The sequence below is a fragment of the Nicotiana tomentosiformis genome, chromosome 2 (genome assembly GCF_000390325.3).
Source record: "Nicotiana tomentosiformis chromosome 2, ASM39032v3, whole genome shotgun sequence".
NCBI classification, from domain to species: Eukaryota; Viridiplantae; Streptophyta; class Magnoliopsida; order Solanales; family Solanaceae; genus Nicotiana; species Nicotiana tomentosiformis.
The window spans coordinates 191,953,025-191,974,859 of NC_090813.1; the positions used below are offsets into that span (position 1 = coordinate 191,953,025).

The 21,835-nt window shown below is 35.6% G+C and overlaps 2 protein-coding genes across 2 annotated transcripts; both read right to left on the reverse strand.

Moving 5' to 3' along the window:
* Positions 1-2,155: 2,155 nt before the first annotated feature.
* On the reverse strand, positions 2,156-6,098 carry LOC104101906 (uncharacterized). The gene is made up of 2 exons (XM_009609457.4): positions 5,064-6,098; positions 2,156-2,505 (listed from the first exon to the last, which is right to left on the reverse strand). Exons 1-2 carry the CDS (start codon positions 5,785-5,787, stop codon positions 2,408-2,410), a joined length of 822 nt encoding a protein of 273 aa, XP_009607752.1. The 5' UTR covers positions 5,788-6,098; the 3' UTR covers positions 2,156-2,407.
* Positions 6,099-7,393: 1,295 nt separating this feature from the next.
* LOC104101907 (DExH-box ATP-dependent RNA helicase DExH8) lies at positions 7,394-21,441 on the reverse strand. The gene is made up of 14 exons (XM_009609458.4): positions 21,197-21,441; positions 18,883-19,060; positions 16,024-16,197; positions 15,667-15,814; positions 13,355-13,669; positions 12,872-13,018; positions 12,617-12,797; positions 10,967-11,247; positions 10,759-10,881; positions 10,477-10,621; positions 10,139-10,407; positions 9,868-10,059; positions 8,698-9,222; positions 7,394-7,983 (listed from the first exon to the last, which is right to left on the reverse strand). Exons 1-14 carry the CDS (start codon positions 21,339-21,341, stop codon positions 7,768-7,770), a joined length of 3,039 nt encoding a protein of 1,012 aa, XP_009607753.1. The 5' UTR covers positions 21,342-21,441; the 3' UTR covers positions 7,394-7,767.
* Between the last annotated feature and the right edge of the window lie 394 nt (positions 21,442-21,835).

Here is a 21,835-nt window from a genome sequence, read left to right on the forward strand (position 1 = left end):
GATAATAGCTCAAAAATGACCCAAAGAGTGTATTTAACGAAATAGGATCGGATTTTAAAAACCAAAAAATGAAGCTCCGGAACAGGTTCTGCGGTCGCATATGCGACCGCATATCGGTCGCATAATTACTGACAAAAATGATCAAAAATCTGTCTATATATGCGGTCCGCATAACAGTTATGCGGTCGTATAGTCGACCGCATAACTGCTTCCAGAATAGCCCTCACCTGCTCACTTCTGCGGCCATTATGCGGCCCGCAGAGTGATTATGCGGTCGCATAATGGACCGCATAAATGCATATTTTCGGCAAAAATTTTCTTTTACTTTTCCGTGCATTGTTCAACCCAAAAAGTTCGAGTTAAGAATTTCTATAATCCTCAAACACGTAAGCCTAGTCCGGCACCATAAAATATTATTTTCTTTACAAATTTTACCAGGCCTTATACTTAAGTACTTCAAAATTTTTCGGGGTGTTACAATTTTCGTGCTATTGTTGTTGTTTCTGTTGTACTTAGTGTTGTTGAGCCGAGGTCTATGCGTGGTTGTGGTATTAAAACTGTTTTTGAAAATGTTGTGGCATATGAGCACATGTTTTGAAAGTCATTTTATTGTGTTGTTATGTTTTGGCACACATGTTATTGTTGTGAGGATTGTCGGGGTGTTCGCACGTGAGTTGTTCGTGCCGTTGTTATATTGATATTTGCACATGCGGTGTGACAAGGCAGGCTATATAAGTGGGTTTGCACATGTGGCGAGATAAGGTGGGAATATTATTATGCGCGTGTGGCGAGACAAGGCGGGCATTTACTTTATTGTTGCGCACGTGGCGAAACAAAGTGGGCTATGTCGGGGAATAATTTGTGATGACTTATGATGGCCTGGGGGCATTGCTATTGTTGATATTTGTGTAATTGTGTGCCTACCTTGTGTGAGTTGTATCGTGTACATTTTGGGGTGATTGTTTCTTATGTGTCATTCATTGTCTCTACTCTTGCTTGTTGACTTGAATTGTGGTAGAACACTTGCACAAGCATACGCGTAAACAAATCACCCATATCGATTTAAGAAGATGAATCCTGATGTATTTGACCATTTACATGTGCTCCCGTGTACTTGTCTTCTGTGTGAGAGTTATCCTGTTGGCACGTGAATTGACTGTACTGTCACGAGTCGTTATTATCGTTGGCACGTGAGTGGTCCGTGCGGATATTAAATATTGTCACTCTCTTGGCACGTAAGTCGTCCATGCGATTATGAATTGTATTGTGGGCACAAGATGCCAAGTGATTAGGGTTCATGAATTGGGACCCGTGATTTGTGATTAGGAGGCCTGGTACCTCATGGAATTTCTTGAATAAATCTAGTGTAAAAGCGCGGTTGTTCTTAATGAGTTGTTACTTGTTTTTCCTTTATTTGGTTTCACCGAACTTAGACTGTGTTCAGCTTACCCAGCAACATTATTACTTGTTTGCTTCTTGTTGCTAATTGTTGTTTCTAGTGTTTCATTGCGAGTATTGTTTTGTCTTCCTTACCATGCTTAGCTTTATATTAATATTGTTTTTTCGTTAGTTCACCTTCATACTTGTTCAGGTTGTTTAGTCCAGTAGGTGCCTTGACTGTCCCTCGTCACTATCCACAGAGATTAGTCTTGATACTTACTGGGTACTGCTGTAGTATACTCATGTTACGCTTTTGCACATTTTTGTGCAGACTCAGGTATTTCGAAGTTGGTTGATCACTAGCTAGTTGTTCAGGCTTTGCTGTGGAGACTCTAGATAAACCTGTTGTCGCGTTCGCAGGCCTCGGAATCACCTTCTGATATTGTACTTGTACTATTTATTTCTATTCCGAAACAGTTGTACTTAGAAGATTTTCTAGTAAACTCAGTAGAGCTTATGACTTGTACTACCAGTTTTAAGATTGTAAGTTTTGTATAGAGATTTCTATTTCATATTTAACAGTTTTTGTCATTAATTCAATAAGTGTTAACCTTACCTAGTCTCTAAGACTAAATGCCATCGTGACATCCTACGGAGGAAAATTGGGGGGTCATGACACAGATTAGCCAAGAGAATTGTGTGCAAATATCCAGGGAACAGACAAACAGTAGACAACCTTTTACCAGTTAAAACTAACAACAGCAGGGGCAAGAAAGAACAGAAACTTTTTCGAATATATTAATGATTCTTGCACCCCAAATACGTATAAGGTGCGCGATGCTTTAACCAATATTGATATATTTCCTCATGGCCTATAAATTACTGATTCTATTTGTACACAGCAAAAAATCTGTATAGCCGAAAGGCGGTGTCATGCATTATGCGTTCATACATGTCACTGGCAAATCTTTGAATCAGCTACAACAATACAGTCAACTATAAATATTATTCATCAGCATCAGCAACCTCAGGCGATCACCATTTTACAGTCTTGTTTCCTCCGCCGACATCTGTGGTGCACCTTCTGTAATGTGTTCTCCCCAACCTTCTCCATCTTAGAAAGTGCTGTTAGTACAAGAGAGAAAAGGAACAAGTTAGCAGTAAAGTAAACAGAATAGGAGAACTTTTATACTCTCTTTTTTTCTTTAGAAAGAAGTGGGCTTATACTCAATTAGCCATGATTACAAACATAAGCATGACATTAGCAAGACTGCTTAAGAATCCTTTCAGAAGCTTGTCTAACAAATTAGGCTGGCAAATAGTGGTTAACTGATTCTAGTCCAAGTAGCCATCCCATCTGTTGAGATTTCAACAAAAAGAGTCTGCTTATAGGAAAAATGGAGAAACTGGTAAAGATCCAGCTTGTTTACATGGTCATACTACATTTAGTAAAGGCATCCTTGAGCATACAACAAAATGGTAACACTGTGCCTTCACAAGCTACAAACCCCCTACCACACCCCGCACCATTCTTTCAATTTTCTTTCACCATGATTACCAGCATTTAACTTTTACTTTTTAATAAGGTAAATTTAATAACGGAAATAGTACCAAGTAGGTAACAAGAGGGAGTACACCATGATCACCAGCGTTTGTGCCGAGAAATACAGACAAATCATTACCTAGAACCAGTAAGATAATTTTGCATCAACAATATAAAAGGAAAAGGAGATCACACGACGTTATATCTGGTTCCTTCTACCAGAAGAAACTGAAAGAATTTGGTTCAAAGGCCAGCCAAAGGGGGGAGTACAAAAGGAAAAGAAGTAACGAGAGAGAGAGAGAGAAAGCCAGATGCTGATTATGTTAGATTTAGTAATCACGAGGACAGGATTAAGCCCCAGAACTCAGTGAAGGACCACCCATCACCAATTAGATTTTCTGTGATATAACTCCACCTATAATCTTTGAGAAATCAAAGGAATTGAAAGGCGTCAACTTTACTTCCTTCCGCAATGAACGACACAATACCTCCTTATGCTTCACTATCATTTTTTCCCCTTTCCACCCCCCTACTCAAGAGTCAAGGTTAATGAGTATATATAAGTAAGAGCCACCAGTAAAATAGAGCATGTGGGTAATTATGTCACACGGAAAGTGAATATATAGGATAGTTTACACACACGATTTGGAACAAATTTGTTAATAGGAAGTAAGTGAAAGACTATAACATTTACAAATGGAATTCCTATCAATTAGAAAATAGTCTTCCTGCTTGTCACCATACAGAAATAAGACCACTTTTCAGGAAAGCAAGAATAGGAAGAGCAGACTGTCCTCAGACTATATTAAACAAAAATTAAGTTGGAAATCACAGACAGGTAGAAGAAAACCAACGTTGTAAGTAAAGCAACCTTGAGCTTTAAGACATACACAAGCAAATCTCTACAGTTTGCCCATACTTTACTTAATCAGAAAATTAAGTGAAACTAGAGACAATTCCACGACATACTTCTATCTCAACTCCTAAAACCAAGTTTAATCCTCCGTCCCAATCTTTGGATAAGTGCCATGTACATTTATAAGTCGTAGTTTCATCTATCAGCCATTAGAAGTCCATCATTTACATATCCAAATTTCCCCTCAGTTTATGTTTACTGACTTCCACACCCTCTCCTCTCTCAATGTTCTTTCAAATACCGTCACCGATAAAACAATATATCAGCCCCAAGATGAATGAAAACGTGAATGAATTAAGATCAATAGTTCTGGCACAAGTTTGACAGACTACTTCTTTCATTCCAACTTGCAGTACTGTAGTAGTGTTCTATAGGCAGGGTATAGCTTCTGTTGGTGAGTAGAATCATGATATATAAATCTTCCACAGAGAAACTATATGTATTGCACACGTAAAGAATGGTTATGAATTTTAAAAATAAAAAATAAAAAAAATCCTGTAATATTATCTTATAGGAGTTCATTGCTCCCCAAAAATAGGAGGTATTTGCATTTTCTTTTTCTGAGGCTATAAGGCAGCCGTCTAAGATTTGGGACAGGATGAAACTGACTTGTCCGGCAGAATATTTTACCACTAACTCTTTAAACTACATCATTCTATGTAAAGTCCATCTTGATAGACAGAAGATTCCACCAATCATGACAACATCCATTTGAGCCAAAGCTTGACATTTCAATGAAAAATTAACTTGCATTGGCTTTACATTGACTAGACTAAATCACATTGAGCACTTCAACCTCTCTTTTCTTTCTCATTTTCTTTTCCCAAATTGACCATTTAAATGTTTGTCTCAAAAGGCAAATACTTTAAGGAAATCTATGTACAATTCAATAGTCAATGCAACAGGCCTAAATGAAGCTAAATAGATATGAATCAACACTTATTGCGTATTTGAAGAACATGAACCGCCAAATGCAGATTACAGGATATACCTCCAAATTCGTCGCCCCAGAAGGTGGGGTTAGTTACTTTCCTTTTTTTTCTTGCACATTGACTGCTTAAATGCTTATTTTAAACGACAAATTATTTAGTATTGAAATGAAACGGATCCGAAATGGTGCAAAATCTAGATAGAGGATTCATATAGCTGACCCCAACATTAAGTCTTAATTGCATAATCCAAGACAATGGAACTACAAATGCAGATTGCAGAGTATACATATACCTTCAAATTCGTCGCCCCATAATGAGAACCGCTGCTGATCATCTTCTTCTTCATCAAACTCATCCCCATATCCAAACTCCGCATCCCCTCTATAACCCGGTTCACTCCCATACCCTGATTCATTCCCCAATCCCTCAAAACTCCCAATTTGTCCCCCGAACAAACCATTCAAATTATTCTCTCTCTCACTAACCCCACCACTTTCTTTCTCTCTCTTCAAATTCCTAGTAACCTCACTAACATCCAATGTCCAATTCATATCCCCATTTACAAACAACTCTCCACTAGAATCAGTCCCAACAGCTACAGGAAAATCAGAACAAGTCCCATAAGCCGCTGATGCTCCAACAGAGCAACAACGGCGTGGGCGATGGGTCCCGCTCCGATCACTGCTCCTCCCGGAAACAGAGCGGGACCCACGCCGCCTCCTTTTACCGGCTATCAAACGGAGATTATTTTTATTTTTCTCCCGTTTGTTAGCCGATAAAGGACGATCATCATCAAATAAGCTCAACTTCGACATGTCTAGGGTTTCAATCGGGATCGAAGTAGCTCGATCCGCTCTACATTGGCGCTTAGTGTGTAGTGCAGAGTAAGGTTTTGGTGAATCGGAGGAATCTAGGGTTTTGGGATTAGGGTTTGGGAGCTGAAAGGGCTTCCATGAATGGAGATGATACGTACAGGATTCAATGGTGTGACGTGAATCTAGGGTTTTTGGTGACATTGCAGCTTCAGGAACACACACACTACACACATAACACACACTACAGGCTATGTGTAGTTTGTTTATTCACACTTTCTTTATAAATGTACGGTTCGAGTCGGCTAATGAACAATAATTTATATAACTCCCTATGCACACAATAATTTATATAACTCGCATAAATCATGTACAGCAGCTAAATAAATGAATAGGAAATAATTGAATATGGATTGTTGAAGAACAAAGAGGAGTGGATATTTGTGGAGTAGACAATTTGGTATCAATTTTCCAGAAGCATCTATGGATAATTGGTCTGTTGTCTTTATTATATTCGCACAATCAAAATCACGAAAAGATCCCCGCTTTTTTATTTCAGTTTCAGCCACTAGTTTTCTAGTCTACTAGTAGGAGACATGACACGTGGCAATATTTTACTTGTTGTAGTTTTTAATTTGAATGTACACCGTGTAAATAATCTTTACATAATTAAATCGCGTATAAAATAATTTCAAGTTAATTTTTATAACAAATATTATGAAGTAATACTAGTAGTAATATGGTAGCTAATTCGTTATGTCAGCCAGTAGTTTTCTACTCAAGTAGGAGACAAGACACATGGCAATATGTTGTTTTATCTATTTTTCGTGTATATTGTATCTGAAGTTCATTAAGTTTGATTAATTCAGATTTTTGTATAATATGGTAAATATGAAATTGTAAAGTGTTTTGTGTTAAAAGATTTTAAATTTTCTTGCTCGAGTTTAATTTTTTTAAATAAAAGTAAAGAAATTCTAACTTTTTCTGCCGCACCCCTCCAGTGATCAATAATTATTGATGTCAAAACAAAAAAGACGAAAAAAAAAACGGAAAAGACAAATTATTATCTTAGGTGAGATAGTTTACAAATTGCCATTTGAACCTTACTGTTAGTGTGATAATCTAAAATTACACTAATTTTTTGTTTTAGATCTTTGCTGTCTACTTAGGATTTTCCCCTTATATAAATTACGTGGAAAATATACAACTAATCATTTCAAAACAACAGAAATAACGCAAAGAAAGTAAAATATTAACTATTACCAGGTTATTATTTGAATAATTGTTTATACTGGTATTTAATGTTTAGCAATACTAATTTTTGGCGTTTTCTCTTTTCGATCTCTTCTCTATGAAAAATGGCAAAATATTTTAGACACATAAAGAGCAAGTAAAAATAAAGTACATTGCATAGAAAATCACACACAATAGTGCTCCCTCCGTTTAAAAAAAATTGTCTTAGTTTGACTTGGCACAAACTATAATAAAGAGGGGAAGACTTTTGAGATATGTGATCTTAAATAAATCATAGCATTTGTGTGACTAAAACTTTTGTTGTCTGAAATTTGCCTTAGCATTTGTGTGGCTATAAATACTTCTTATTAAGAAAATAGTGAAATGTGCTAATCTTTTTTAAACAGACTAATAAGGAAATAGAATAAATCCTTTTGAAATAGAGAAAGTAAAAATTTGGCTAATTTCAAACAGTAATTCTGGTAACATTTGTCTACTAAGTTAAAGAAAAAAGATGACCAAGCCAAGACTCAGGAGGGTAACTTATCATAAGCACTAAAATCAAGTTCACGGTTAATTGTCATAACAAAAGATAACAATAATTAAAGAAATATAATTTGATTTAACAATTTAAAATACTTCATTAGCCAATAAGCAAACCGTTGCAGGAGTTTAACCAAAGTCATCTTTTATCCCCACAAATAATTAGATGGCTAATCTGCTTTTCTCACGTTCAAGGATTACTAGTGCACTTCATCCATCTCCCCCCGGCCAAACACACACACACAGAGATGCCTAATATAACAGTAAAACCTGATCAAGATGAAGGAATTCTCTGCAACTTAAGCATTTTTGGATGTCAAAAGGAACCTTCTCTTCACACTGTTCTACGCGAATTTGCATATAATTTAACTCCCCGCACTGCACGTCATTCTGGAGCTAATCTTGTATCTAAATAACCTTATTTTTATTTTGGCTAAGGAGTGTTGCAAAATCACGAGACTGGACATCTACAGGCGGATGCAGCGAGAAAACATACGAGACAGGCTTCGACTGCAGCATTGGCTTTCTGGCATTAATCTCATCAAACAATTCTCCCAAGTTCTGTTCATCAAATAGGAATGACTCCCTGAGAAAAAAACAGCATTCCCTTGCCAGCTTTTCTACCTGAAGCAACAGTCTCAAATGTTCAATTCAATGAAATAAAGGGGAAAATAATCTGAATCAGCAAAGCATTTATGTTAGCAACAGGTGGGATTTAGGACTCGGACGAAATGAAGGAGAGAACTATTTGCAGCATTAAAAGAAATAGGGAAGGGGATTAAAATGTATAAGGAGATAATATTACATAAGTTGTTAAACATTTTTAGAGCATGGAAGCTGTCAAGGTGCATGTCTGCCTGATAGGCAGTTTTCATCAAAGAAAAAGTTCTAACAAAGTCAAGAGCCTCAGCCAATAGAAAAGAGCAGAAAACATTTTTATTTTTTTCAAAAGTGATTCTCAAACATTCTCTTCGACAACCTACAGTATGATAAAGCAACAACATATTAGTATGTGTTTATATAGCGTAAATGCACGCCAAGCGACAAAATATCATATAGCTTCACAGCAAGTCCTATTTTATTTATCAGTAGACATAAACGTAATACCATTCCATTCATTTCTCATTGCAGATGCTTAAAACATCAAGCAGCTCCACAAATACAAAGCATACTTTCATGTCAACTTTCAAAAGCTCAGTTGTTACTAACTTTTAGATATAGATTTTGTATTAATCCCCCCCCCCCCCCCCCCAAGTACTACCCACAAATAGAGCACTTCAGAACAGAACTGTCATAAAGATAGGAAAAGGAAAAAAAAAAATACGAGGAGTAAATTACCTGTAGGTAGGAGAAACGCATATTATTCATAGTGACAATAACTTTAACATCATATAAGGCATATCCAAGCATCCGGATGGCTAAATACTCAAAAAAGGTTTGCATCACACTCTTCTGCCCTTCTCTATGTCCTGTTTCAAATTTAGGAAACCATAGGACACATTTAACTTCACTCCACAGAACTGGACTTCCTGCAGTGTTGGATACTATCGTGTTGTATGGATTGGAATGGCCCCAGAGAATTCTGACATCAGTTGGTAATTGGTCAAGTGTGGATTCATCTGGAAGGGGCGTTGTGGAAATTATAGAAGACGGAGCATAGTGACGTGCAATATGTGACGAAAAATATAAATCATTGTCATCAAGTATGAGGATGCGTCCATGATGAGGTGCAGGAAACCATCGCAGAAGTGACAACATATCAGCATCTTCATTCTCCGGACGGCATAAACTTGACAGAACACCAGAATAAGCAGATGAAACTGAATCGTGAGAAAAGAAACATGAATCTCCATTCCGGCATCCCTATATAAATGTAAATTCAGAATATGTCAGATAGGAGTATCGAGACCCTTGAGAAAAAATTTGTAAGAAGAAATTTAAAGAAGCCAAGGATATGCACCATTTAATACTACATGGATAACCTATGGATAAGGCAGTGCCAACAAATGACTATTTTCCCCTCCATATATATATATATAGCACACCCTTAAATCTTCCCCATTCTTTCTCCTCCTCCTTCCACTAATGCAAGCTCTTCTTCCTCTTCAAAGGAAAGATGTAACAAGTAACATGTCTTTGTGATGACTGATGAACCAAGGAAGAAAAAATTGACAGAAGAATCAGATTCTAATTTGATCATAGTCAGCCTATTAAGAATGATAACTGCATTTTTTCCTGGAATGACCAATACAGTAAGGGATGTCTTTATTACACCAAATGAAGCAAAAACGGAACTCTTTACTCTACGGAATGGACTCTCAACCCCTTCAATATTCTTTTATTCCTCTATCTCAAATCAACCAAAAGTAAAAAGAGGAGGACCTTCATTAACTCTTTTTCCCTAGTATTCACTTCCTCATTTTTCAATCACCAATGTTTCCAATGGGGGATTATCGATCAGGGACACTGTTATTTGACAAATACAATAAGCCATAAAACTACTGATACCTGTAAAGAGAAGAAAAATTTGCAAGTGGGCCTCTTTGCTTGTAAAGAATGAGAAAAGGAACATTGGGAACCTCTGTTGCACTGACCACTGAGAAAAAATTTACAAAAAGAAGCCTCCCCTGTGGAAACACCATTACCATACACCAACATGTCAGGATTTCCAGAGACATCCGCAGAAGACTGACTTCTCATCTATCGAACATCGAAAAGGAAGATGATATCAAAATCTTGACATCAAATATAACAGCAAAGTGATAGCAGAATACAGTACCTCTTTGACTACACTAGCCAAATTTTGAGCCACCTTATGTGCTAATGATTCATTGTGGCCCAAAAATGGAATAGAAATGCATTTCCTTATTTCACCACCTAGTTCAAGTAGCTGATAATCCATATCTAACGTACCAGCATCTAAATACTGATCACAGTCGAGATGGCACTTGTGCTGATATTCATTTGGATTATAATAAGATGGTATGCCAACTGATGTAGCAAGAAATTGGGGTCTATATCGATGCAAAGAGTCCAGAACCTCATCATCTGCAACAACACAGGCTTAGTATAAAAAACCAAAGGATCTAAACTGGTAAAACTCAAGATAAGACATACATGATTCAGCAACTTGCTTGAGTGCCGATCGCAAAAGATTATGGTATGAGCACCACTCTTCCTCAATTTTTGAAAGCACTATTTCTCTGTCTTTTGTGTTATCCAACTTGAAGAGTTGTCTTAATAGTTGAAGGCGGTATTTGTCCTTCATTTGGAAACAATATACGTAAATAGAATGCTAGCATCCAAAAAAATAAACCAAAAAAAACAGGGAGGAGAGAGAGAGAGAGAGAGAATGAAAGAGAGAGATTTCCTATAGTCAAGAATGAACTGCGGGTTTACCTTGAAAGCACGTTGCCAGAACTGAAATGCGCACGAATTTGCCATACAGATTACCTCTTTTCTACCAGATAAACCAGTGGTCTTAGAATCTCCACTGAAAAAGTTGTCAATGTACTTCATGAACTGCAAAATCAAATTTATTGATCAACATTAATCTAAACCATTAAAGAAATGTGACATTCTCAAATTAAAAAGTATAGGATAGTACCAAGCTTTCGTGGCCGAAAGGACGAAGAATGGGGAGTGGCTGCATATCCATCATTATACCAAGAACAATGCCTTCTCGTAGCATTCCTATGGCTCCAAACTTGAGTATTAGTATAGAAGCATCAAATGAAAGAGAAAAGCTGGCAAGCAATCTTCCATAAAAAGTAGGCTCATAACGGCTCCTTGGAGGTGTTTTTTGTAGTGCATGGAGGTCAACAAGCAAACTCAATGCATCCTCAACGACTTCAGGATCTGGAGTGTCTAAAGCCTTCCGTAGCAGAACTAATTGAAAGATCCATAAGTTAAATTTTAGTATCTCACATCTATAAACAGCAGTAGACTAGAAAAAGGAAAAGAGAATTATTGAACATAGACAGCAAACTTACCCAAATTGATGATAATAACACTCAAGACCATGCTAATTTGGATAAATGACATATTTTTTAGCCCATATATAAATTGATTAGTCCTGCTTTGTGCTTAAACTATGGGTGACAACTGAGCAGGTTGGTTCGAGTTCTTGGTCTAACCAGCCCACGCTGTAGAGGGCCCCGTATGGATCTGACTTAGATTGGACAAACTTGCTAGTAATACTGCACCAAATTTATCTCATGCATTTTTTTTCCATTTGCTTGTAGGTGTGGGAAGAAAGTCTTCGCATTTCAGAAACAAATCATAAATATAGAGGATTCTATATGCATTAACTCCTTAGTGTATCAGACATTTCAATTCTCAGTTGATAACATGTACTAATTATTTATGAACACATTTTGCATTGACAACCAAGCAAGACCAAAGGTCCATTTTCAATATCAAAGCAAGACCCATCATAATTCTTAGTTTACCCAATGTTAGGCCCCATGTCATGGTGTCCGCGCTCTGGATGTCTAGTCTTGGGCGTGCAAGGGAAGGGAGGTGTTAGAGTCTCACTTTGGTTGATTAGCTCCTTAGATAGTCTTGGACAATCCTAAGTTCATGAGTTAGCTTTTAGGGTTGAATTAGGCCCTAGGACCATTTTCCTAACACGGTATCAAAGATAGACCCATCTTGTTTTTGGTTTACCCAGTTGAGCCTTCGTATTATATTTTCCACGCACAAGATGTCCCGTCCTGGGAGTAGGGGGGGTGTTAAGTCTCCATATTGTTTGAAGGGATGGCTGTTATCTCCTTATATGGTCTTGGGCTCTTGGTCAATCCTCAGCTCATGAGTTAGCTTTGAGTTGAGTTAGGCGCAATGTTTATTTTCTACATATGTTATTTCATAACCACCCTTAAAAAGTTAAAAGTTAAAACCTCGTCCTCAACAAAATGGTAGAATCAGGAAGCATAGAGAAGTCAGCAAAACAAAACATTTTCCATAATAATTGTCATAAGACTCATTCCAATAAAACAAATCCATAGCAGAACGACTAAAGATGTACGAAGAAAACAGGAGGAGAAATAAACAAGCCAATTATACATCTCTTCCATCCCTAAGCATGCTTTCTTCATTTTCTTCATCAAATTACAGAAAATTTTCACAATTCAACTCAAGATGAAGCAGCAAGCAATTTCATGAAAGTAATCATGTAAAAGGAAAAGGAGAAAGAAAACAAACAGAGAAGAAACTGTAATGCTGAATATCCAGCTAAAAAAGCATAGTAGCTGAATACCTTTGGGATCATTGATGGCTTTAGATTCAGCACAGCAAAGGAGAAGTACTTGCTGCCTCAACGATAACCTCAGTATTGCAGGAGGCTCGTAATCCTCTAGTTGAGTGTAAAATGATCTTTTTACCAATCGATATACATGGCCGTCACAAGTCCGTCCAGTTCTCCCTCTCCTTTGGTCTGCCTGCATCTCAAAAAATTAGGAGCAGCAATCTCATGAAGAGAGATTGGAATGTGCAAACATGACTCATTTAGTACCTGTGATTTGGAAACCCACACAAGCTCTGCAGAATCTGTTTTCCTATTATTATCCCAGAAAACTTGTAAAGAACGGCAAGAATCAATGACATAGCCCACCATTGGTATTGTAACCGAAGATTCTGCAATATTTGTGGCCAAAATCACCTGCAGATAAGTTTAGGTTTCAGAGAGAGGCATCAGTACTGTAGAGACATGAATGCAGTTACCATATTCATTTTACTGAATACTTATAGCAGCTAACCACTGAAATAAAATCAGGAATCAGGGTTAAGAGAAAACAGAAATGTTTAGATGTTATTAACAAAAATGACCTTTCGCTGTAAGCACTCTTTCTCTTATCTTTTGGGCATTGCTGGGGGGCATTGCTTGGGGGGGGGGGGAGGGGAGAGGGATATAAGCACTCTGCCTGCTTTTAGGACTGTCTCCCCAGATTTTTTAGACAATGATGGATGTTGAACAAAGGGAGGAAAGAAACCCTACCTTACGATGCGACTTACAGATTTTCATGGCCTTGAGAGCTTGTTCAGTGTCGATACTACTGTGTAATATGTGAACCTTAAAAGATACACTGAAAGGCTTCAACAAGAGCCACTGCTGCTCAAGTGCATAGTATGTTGGAAGGAAGACCAGAATTCCTTTTTCAATGTCCCTTTCATTTTTATGAATGTGTATAATAAGATTGTGTATAAGCTGATACATTTCAGGCTTGATATCAGCATCAGCTGTCAATGGGCTTGGACCAGAACAGCATTTCAGAGCCGTCTCTTCTGATTCCATTTCAAGGAGCTCAGCTACCTGTTAAGCAAATAATATCATTGCAGATTACAATTTTGATTAAATGGAAAACATCAGTAATCTATAGGAAGCAATATTACATATCCTCTTAACAGAACACTTGCTGTACTGTTATTACACTTTAATTATGTATAATCTTTTCCCCTTTTTGATCAGGTTAAGATGTTCATGAATTTTTTTCCTTATTTGATAAAGTTAAAATATTCTCTAGTCTGGCAGGCACAGCAGAAATATTAGCTTGTATATATTTCTTGCAGCATATGAATATAAAAACATACCATGCAGTAACCAGAAATGCATAGATTTAAACAAAGCATTTTCTCAGTAATCATACATCATAGAAGTCGAATAGGAAAAGGGAAAATTAATTAAGTGGAAGACCACAATATGTGTAGGCAATAAGAGATAAGTCCTCTTTTAGATACTAAACAGTTTGTAAGTGGAATAAGGGGTCATTTGATTACTGTATTGAAAGTTGTGATATTAGTAATTAGAGACTAGACTAATTTGAGAACATCAAGTTCAACATGAAATACTACCTCCTTCAGAAAAAAATTGGCCCGCTTTCCTTTTTAATATGCTAAAAATTACTTGACCCCTTTCCCAACCCCAAAAGCTCTCCATCCCATAAAAATACGGAGTAACATACAATATGTATTCTAAATTAATATCACTTTAGCCTTCATGTGACATCCTTATAGCATATACCTCATATTTACACATTTCGCTTGTTATTTTAAACGGAGAGGAGGCCTTACCTGAGCTCAAAAGTCAGAGGTACGTAAAATTGGAGTCTTGCATCTATTCTCTCTATAAGTAAGGAACCTTCACCATTTGAAAGCTTGCACATTCTCCCCTTAAATGGATAACTTCGTTAAATTTGAATTTATATTTCATATAGGGTTGTAAACCTCATGTATGGTAAGGTTACTCATACATTCTAGATTTCAGCAAATATTGTTATGTAACATATCTAAACCTAATTTTGGTTTAAAAAAATTAACCAAAATTTATTATTGTAATGAATAAACTAGTCAAAGAGAGTCATCTATTTTAGGATGAAGAGAGTATAATCTGGATCATCCGCCAATAGAGTCTCTTAACAAGATGTTGAATAATTAAATTCTAAATATTCACTTCTTACAAACCATAATTACCTACACAAAAAGATAATGTATCTACCTATTTATGCCTAGTTGGTCTAAATAATATTAATGGTTTCAGATAATGTGATCATAAATAGTTATTTAATAATCATATGTATTGCAACTTTTATATCGTTTTACATATTAATGCTGACTTGCAAAAAGTAAGAACACAAATATATTAAATATCTCAAGAAATAGCCATTGCAAAAGATGACTTTCCATCAATATTTTACTTTAGAAATGAAGGATTCTTATTCCTTATATTAGTCTACATGAAAGCAAAAGTAACAAAGGTTAACAAGTTCCACATAGTGGTTTCATTGGAGCAACCTTCAAGCTTATGTTTAAAAGCATAACTCGAAAAGGCAATACCAATTATGGAATTCAATGCAACTGCTTCATTTCTAGCAAACATCTTTACAGCCAATTACGAGCCCAAATAACTAAGAAAAGATAAAAGAGGGATAAAATAATAGAACACGAGAACTGACAATTGTGATAGAACATCAAAAGAGACATTTCAATAGGTAGGGTTACATGAACAAAAATGGATTCACATATCCACCCAAGGCAGTAGGACAAAGCCAAGTTAGGTTGACTCAGTGCACTTGAAACTACCATTATGAAAAGTAAACCATGAATTTAAACATAATTAAACGAATTTAATCTGGAGAGAGGGAAATGCCAAAGTTATAGATGCTAACTGTTATTGATGGAATTTGCTTTAAGACCATCGGTGCATGGTAACTTTCAATATAAGAAACATGCTGTTAAACGAATTTTCTTCATTTTCCTTTTCTGATAAAGGAAATGAAATGGATTCTCTTCTCTAAGATAGATGAATTATACCTGCTCAATGTATGAAACTTTTCGCTGATATATGGTGTCTTGTCCAGAACTAGGGATTGCCAACAACTCTACCCTTTCACCTCTACCGAGATCCTTAAAGTATTCACGGTATCTTGCAATATCAGCAGTAGCAGACATTAACACCACCCTATAGAGTTGAACCAATTAGATACACAAAGCACATTATCACCAATGAGTTTGTAATGCATGCGACATAGTAGACCAAGTTCTCCAAGTGTTAATGGTAGAAGATTGAGTACAAAGCAGAGAGATGGCAAACAGTTCATATCAAGATAGACAAATAAATAGAAAATACAGAAGAAGAAAAGAAGAAAAGAAGAAGAAAGAGAATGTTACCTCAGGTCACTCTTTTTAAGCAAAAACTGCTTGATGCAAACAAGGACAAGATCTGACTCTACAGATCTTTCATGCACTTCGTCGAGAATGATAACTTTATACTTTAGCGCATTCAAGCCCTTCTCTAGCATTTCTTCCAACAGAACTCCAGCAGTTTTAAACACAATCTTAGATCTGTGGTACGATGTTGACTTGATAAGTTAAATAAAGAAGATACATCACAGAGAAAAAAGTGATAATGAGTAGTTGAAAATTTTGCTGGATGTAATTGAAACACAAAAACATTGATAAATCCACTACAGGAGGAGAATGACGTTCCTTAAAACTGTTCCCCAAAAAGAGAGGGACATTAACAAGGAAAAGGTAAAGATTGTTATACTTCCTTTTTACCATAACATCTTAGTTCCAACATATAACTTCCATGGCATTCCAGGCAAACTGCATCTCGATAAATCATGCTTAAGGTGCCAAAGATGGCTTCCCTTGCAACAACCAGTGAAAAGAGGAATGACTGACGAAAATGATCACCAAGACTGTACAACATGATAGATGGGTGCCAAGCTCTGATATGGAGAAAGATAAATATACAACATGATTGCTTTTTTTTCACTGGGTTTGTTGTTGTTGTAGTTTGCTTTTTCGAGAATGGCTATACGGACTGACTAATAATACATCAGTTGGACACTGAGGTCATGTGCTCACTAACTTAAACTATAAACGTGACAATACAGTGAATCATGATGCGCATATATTCCCACAAAACTGCATTGAGACATAAAAACAAGACAATAAATTGGCTTTTATTTCTTTCGGTAAATGTATCACTTGCCAGTAGCACTAATTTGGGATTCCCTCTTATTAGTTGCTTAAATCATTCAAGCTGGTACATTTAATTGGAGAGAGAATATTAAATGACGTCAAAGAAATAAGAAGACTCAAATGAGCTTCATATGCAGTTATTCCGAATATTGCTTGGAGGTCCCAGTAGCACTAATTTAAAAATTCCCTCTTATTAGTTGTTTAAATCATTGCGAGCTGGCACATTTCATTGGAGATAGAAGATCAAATGATGTCAAAGTCACAAGACAACTGAAATGAGCTTTACACTAGCGGTATATTCCACTTTCTCTTGAAGGTCCACCAGTGCCAAACACCATTAATTTTGGACATTTATCAAATTGATAAATTTCAAAATATTAAGTGCAGAAATAACCTTAAATTTTTCTTTATATCTTATACATTAGCTAAGAAATTAGTGAAAGAAAATAAAAGGAGATGTACATATTTCTGCTTCTCTGCTTATTACTTCACATGAAAAAACAATAACAACAAGAAACCAAAAAAAAAAAACAGAACCAAAAGAAATTAAAATAAAAAAGCAAGAAAGGACAGTGACGATAATTAAGCATCTGAAGATGTAAAGTGGAAGGTGTCCTTGTATTTTGTCATTAAAACTCATCCGACAAGGCCATATAAAATTCGTCAAAGCTTTACATGATATCCTGCATCGGCAAATTTCTCCAGCCTAAGTTGACCATATCTCAGTTCATTTCAGCATGTCATGAAAACAAAAAATAAAAGTCCACTTAACCTTTCCTCTTTTTATCTATCAACATAGACATATGCAATGGAAGCAAAAGTTCCATATAGGCGACATTGGCTAACTGGGATTAAGACGTAGTCATGATGTTATTCTTACATTAGGGCTAGCGTCATTATGAGTATTTTCTAGTCTATTTAGAAATTTGCATGTCAGTAGAAGATGTAGATATCCTCTAGTGTTGGAGAATCGTAGATCATTGGATTTCTTTTAAAAAGTAAACTTTTTATATTAATGATGGAGAAAGCCCCTGTATAAAAACAGTATACCGACTAGGGTAAAATGAATAGTGAGACTTTATATGCAGACCCCACGCTTGGGATTAAGGCACAGTTGTTGTAACACACACTAAGGACCCGTTTGGCCATAGATTTTGCCAAAATAAACTTGGGTTTTATTTGGCAAACACATGTTTGGCCATAGATTTTGCCTACATTTTGGTCAAATCCCAAATTCCAAACCAAGCTCAATAGCTGGTTTTGGGCCAAAATATCACTATTATATTTTTTAAAAATTGCCCCAAACTTTTGTGTTTTATAAAAGAGCCCACCATTTATTATTTTGTAACGATGTTGCTTCGTCTTCTCGATCATCTGATAGTGTATCATGTAGTTCATTATAAAAATGATAATTTTGTATCAAATTTATTTATGTTCAGGACCATGGTTAGCAATAATATAACGAATGTTATTGATAATGGTACTGTTGGGTATTTGTGATAGCTTTTATAACTTGTGGGTATAAGTCATGTTTCATGTTTTTCCAAACCAAACTTCACCCAAAACAGATGTCCAAACACATTTTCATCTTCAAACCAAACTTCACCCAAACCAGATTTTTCAGAATAAATTTGGGAATCTATGGCCAAACGCTAGCTAAGACTCTTATTTAAAAAGAACGTGCACGCAGAATGTGTGTATAAACTACCGGATCATCGTCAAATAATACGTTTTCACGTAAGTGAACCCTTGGCAAGAGTAAAGACAGTATTAACCAATTATACAAACATGCCATGAACAACCCATGTAATTAACGGACACCAACAGGTTTTATATTACTTATAAGTAATAGCACTATGTAAATGTTTTTGCTGTTGTTGTCTGAAATGTAGTATATGTAGCTTTGTTAGAATTTAATGCTCACTCAAACTTCAGATCAGGAGAAGAATAGCAACCAATTCAAACAATATGAGTGAAAGGCAAAACTCAAGCAACGATGGATGACGAGTACATCTGAGAAAAACACTAACAAAAGACTACCTTTCCGAGTAGACCCTAGAGTGCCCTATATGGTATCCAACTTCTTCACCTACTTCACATTTTCGAGCCTTCGCCACCATTCTAGCAACTGCTACCACAGCAAATCTCCTTGGTTGTGTACAAAGTATGGGTTCCATGTTTCCTTCAAGTAAAAACTGAGGGACTTGCGAGCTTTTTCCTTAATTACCAAGGAACAAGTTACTTAATAAAACTAACAAATTGACAAATTCTAAAACAGTAGCATGACATTAAGCAAAAGCTGTGCACTTTTAACAAAAAACTATAAAGCTAGTAAGTACACTCAAGTTCAAACAATCGAATGGTAGAATTTCACCATAGAAGAATCTAATAGCCACTCGTAATAAGATAATAACACATTGAATGTTCATCTAGGAGTAATTCCCCACTAACTAGGAGGCCCTATGTTCTGACCAAGATTTGGATATGAGCGTTAAGTGACACGTGTTATAAAAATTAGTAAAGCCATAATAACAAGCATCCATGGCTAAGTTACACAATGCAGCGTAGAAATGTTTCATATTTGGAAAATTTATGTTGTAGGTCTCTTTCCTAATAAATTCATGAATACAATATCAACTCTAGAGCATATAAAGCAAATACATAATTAAGAAGGCACAAAATTTATAGTAGGCACCAGTGTTGTCGGCTAGGTGAAAGTAAGCACCACCACCTTGCACCACCATTTTGCATTTGATTTTTTTAATCTTTTTCCTTTTGCAATAATCATGCAGCTAAAAGCAAATGTGACAAAATGAAACCTAATGGAAATTCTAAAAAGGGGCAAACATTTGCATTTGTAACAAGAAAATTTCATCCGATGAATCCATACCAACATATATAGATTACCAAGTCATATATATGTTATTCTACTTCCATGAACCTTAAAAATGCCGCTCTCCATATTCCAGTGACTCAATCTACTATTTTTGGTATAAGATCATCAGAACTAACCAATAAAACTACAACTTAAGTTTTGTTAGTTAGTCTTTTATTGACATGCCAATTTAAAGACAGTAGTTGCACCTCTTTATACATACACACACATATATATTTCCCACATACATAAAATAAGTCACAAGCCCGAGACAGTAGATGCACCTCTGAATAAATACACTTATTTTACACTTTTTTGAAGATATATATAGACTGAATTCAAGATAATGTGTACACAGCTCTAAGTTATATACTTTAAAATTTCTCTAATTTTTAATGTACATATATAAAGTTCGAGTCCGAGGGATAATGGACCTCTTAATATATATATAGTCAAACATCTCTATAACAACCTCATTTGTACGGACTTTTTGCTGCCTTGTATAGTGATTAATTTGTTATACACCTATAACAGCATTTGACATTTAGATCTTTTATGGCTGTTATGGATAAAAATACTCTATAACTCATTTTTTTAAATTTATTTATGTTTTTTGATTGGTTTGTGTTTTCAATTTATTTGTGTTATAACAGCTAATAAAACTATTTACTTTTAAGATGTCAAATGATAATTTGTATCATTTATCAAGAATTAAAAAAAACTAATATACAATTTTAATAGGTGGAAAATGTGGGAATATGGCAGAATAAAAAAAAATTCCAACTTCATCTTTTAATTTCTCTTGTTCTAAGCTAACAAGAGTTTTTAACGTTCCAGATTCCTTGTTGAAACTTACAAAAATTATGAAAATTTTGTTATTACTTATTAAATAGATTGCTTTTTGGTTATTACAAATCCTAACATATATATAGATATTTGAGTAAGGCTGTTATAGAGTGGTAACTATACAAAGAGTTCACCGGTATAATAATAGATGTTGTTACAAGTAGAATGTTGTTTTAGTTATAAAATGTAGAATATACAACAACAACAACAATAACATACCCACTATAATCCCACAAGTGGGTCTTGGGAGTACAGTGTGTACGCATAACTTACTGTTTCCGATAGACCATCGTCATATATATATATATATAAAATAAAAAAAATCAATTCCAAAAAGCATGTTTGTTATAGGCATGGTTTAAGCTAGAGGGGCGGAAATCACACTGTATACACAAGGTCAATTTTATATATATATATATTGTAGATGATGAATCTCTCTATGAAAATGTTGTTATAGAGGATTGACTTTTATAGATATGTATGACCGTACACATATATAAATATAGTCAAAAATTTGTATACATGTGTAACTACTTGCTTATATGTTGAATCATCCTCTACAAACTGACTGTAAACATAATTTTCAGAAAGAATAACAGACCAATTAAGGAAAAATAGAAAAATGAGGAGTACCGCAACCAGTTTCACCAACAAGAAGAGTGACACGATTCTCTTGAATTTTCTCAACGATTTTACTCTTCATTCCCATAACTGGTAGAAGTGGAAACTCAGGTGCTGTCGATGACGCCGATGACGGCGAAGCCGAAGAAGACGCCATTGCCGGAAAAATCAAAGCCCTAAAAAAACTTGCAAACAGTGACGAAACTGTGATTGGTGAATAACCGTAAACAGAGTGTTCAGCTTTTTGCTTGACTGGAGGGGGAGCATGGGAAATTTATACTATAGTTCTGTTCGCAGTGATGTTACGGTGATTTCACGCGCGCTGAGTACGTGACTTTGAGCGTGCCCCCTAAATTACGGTCAATGGTTTTTCTTTGTTTTTTTCTTCAAATTGGGAAAAATTTTATGTTTGTCCTAAATCAGTAAATCCTAGTAATCCATTCTGTTACTTCCAAACATTTCGTTCATTTAATGGTCTATGAAATTAAAGTAATTTTCATTTGATTTTATTGCATAACGTTAGTATAAGTAGTAAGAACATGGTTTAGTAATCAATGAAATAGATAATACGCAAATAAGTCGGTCATCATCATTGTAAGAAAAAAAATTATCAAATATTTTCAATTGTAAAAGAGAAAAATACACAGTAAA

Coding starts and splice junctions, on each gene's coding strand:
- LOC104101906 (XM_009609457.4), bottom strand. CDS start 5,787: ATGTCACCAAAAACCCTAGATTCACGTCACACCATTGAATCCTGTACG. Junction 2,506..5,063: donor ATGGGGCGACGAATTTGAAG/GTATATGTATAC, acceptor TTGTACTAACAG/CACTTTCTAAGATGGAGAAG.
- LOC104101907 (XM_009609458.4), bottom strand. CDS start 21,341: ATGGCGTCTTCTTCGGCTTCGCCGTCATCGGCGTCATCGACAGCACCT. Junction 13,670..15,666: donor AAGTTTCATACATTGAGCAG/GTATAATTCATC, acceptor TTTGCTTAACAG/GTAGCTGAGCTCCTTGAAAT. Junction 12,798..12,871: donor TGTGGGTTTCCAAATCACAG/GTACTAAATGAG, acceptor TTTGAGATGCAG/GCAGACCAAAGGAGAGGGAG.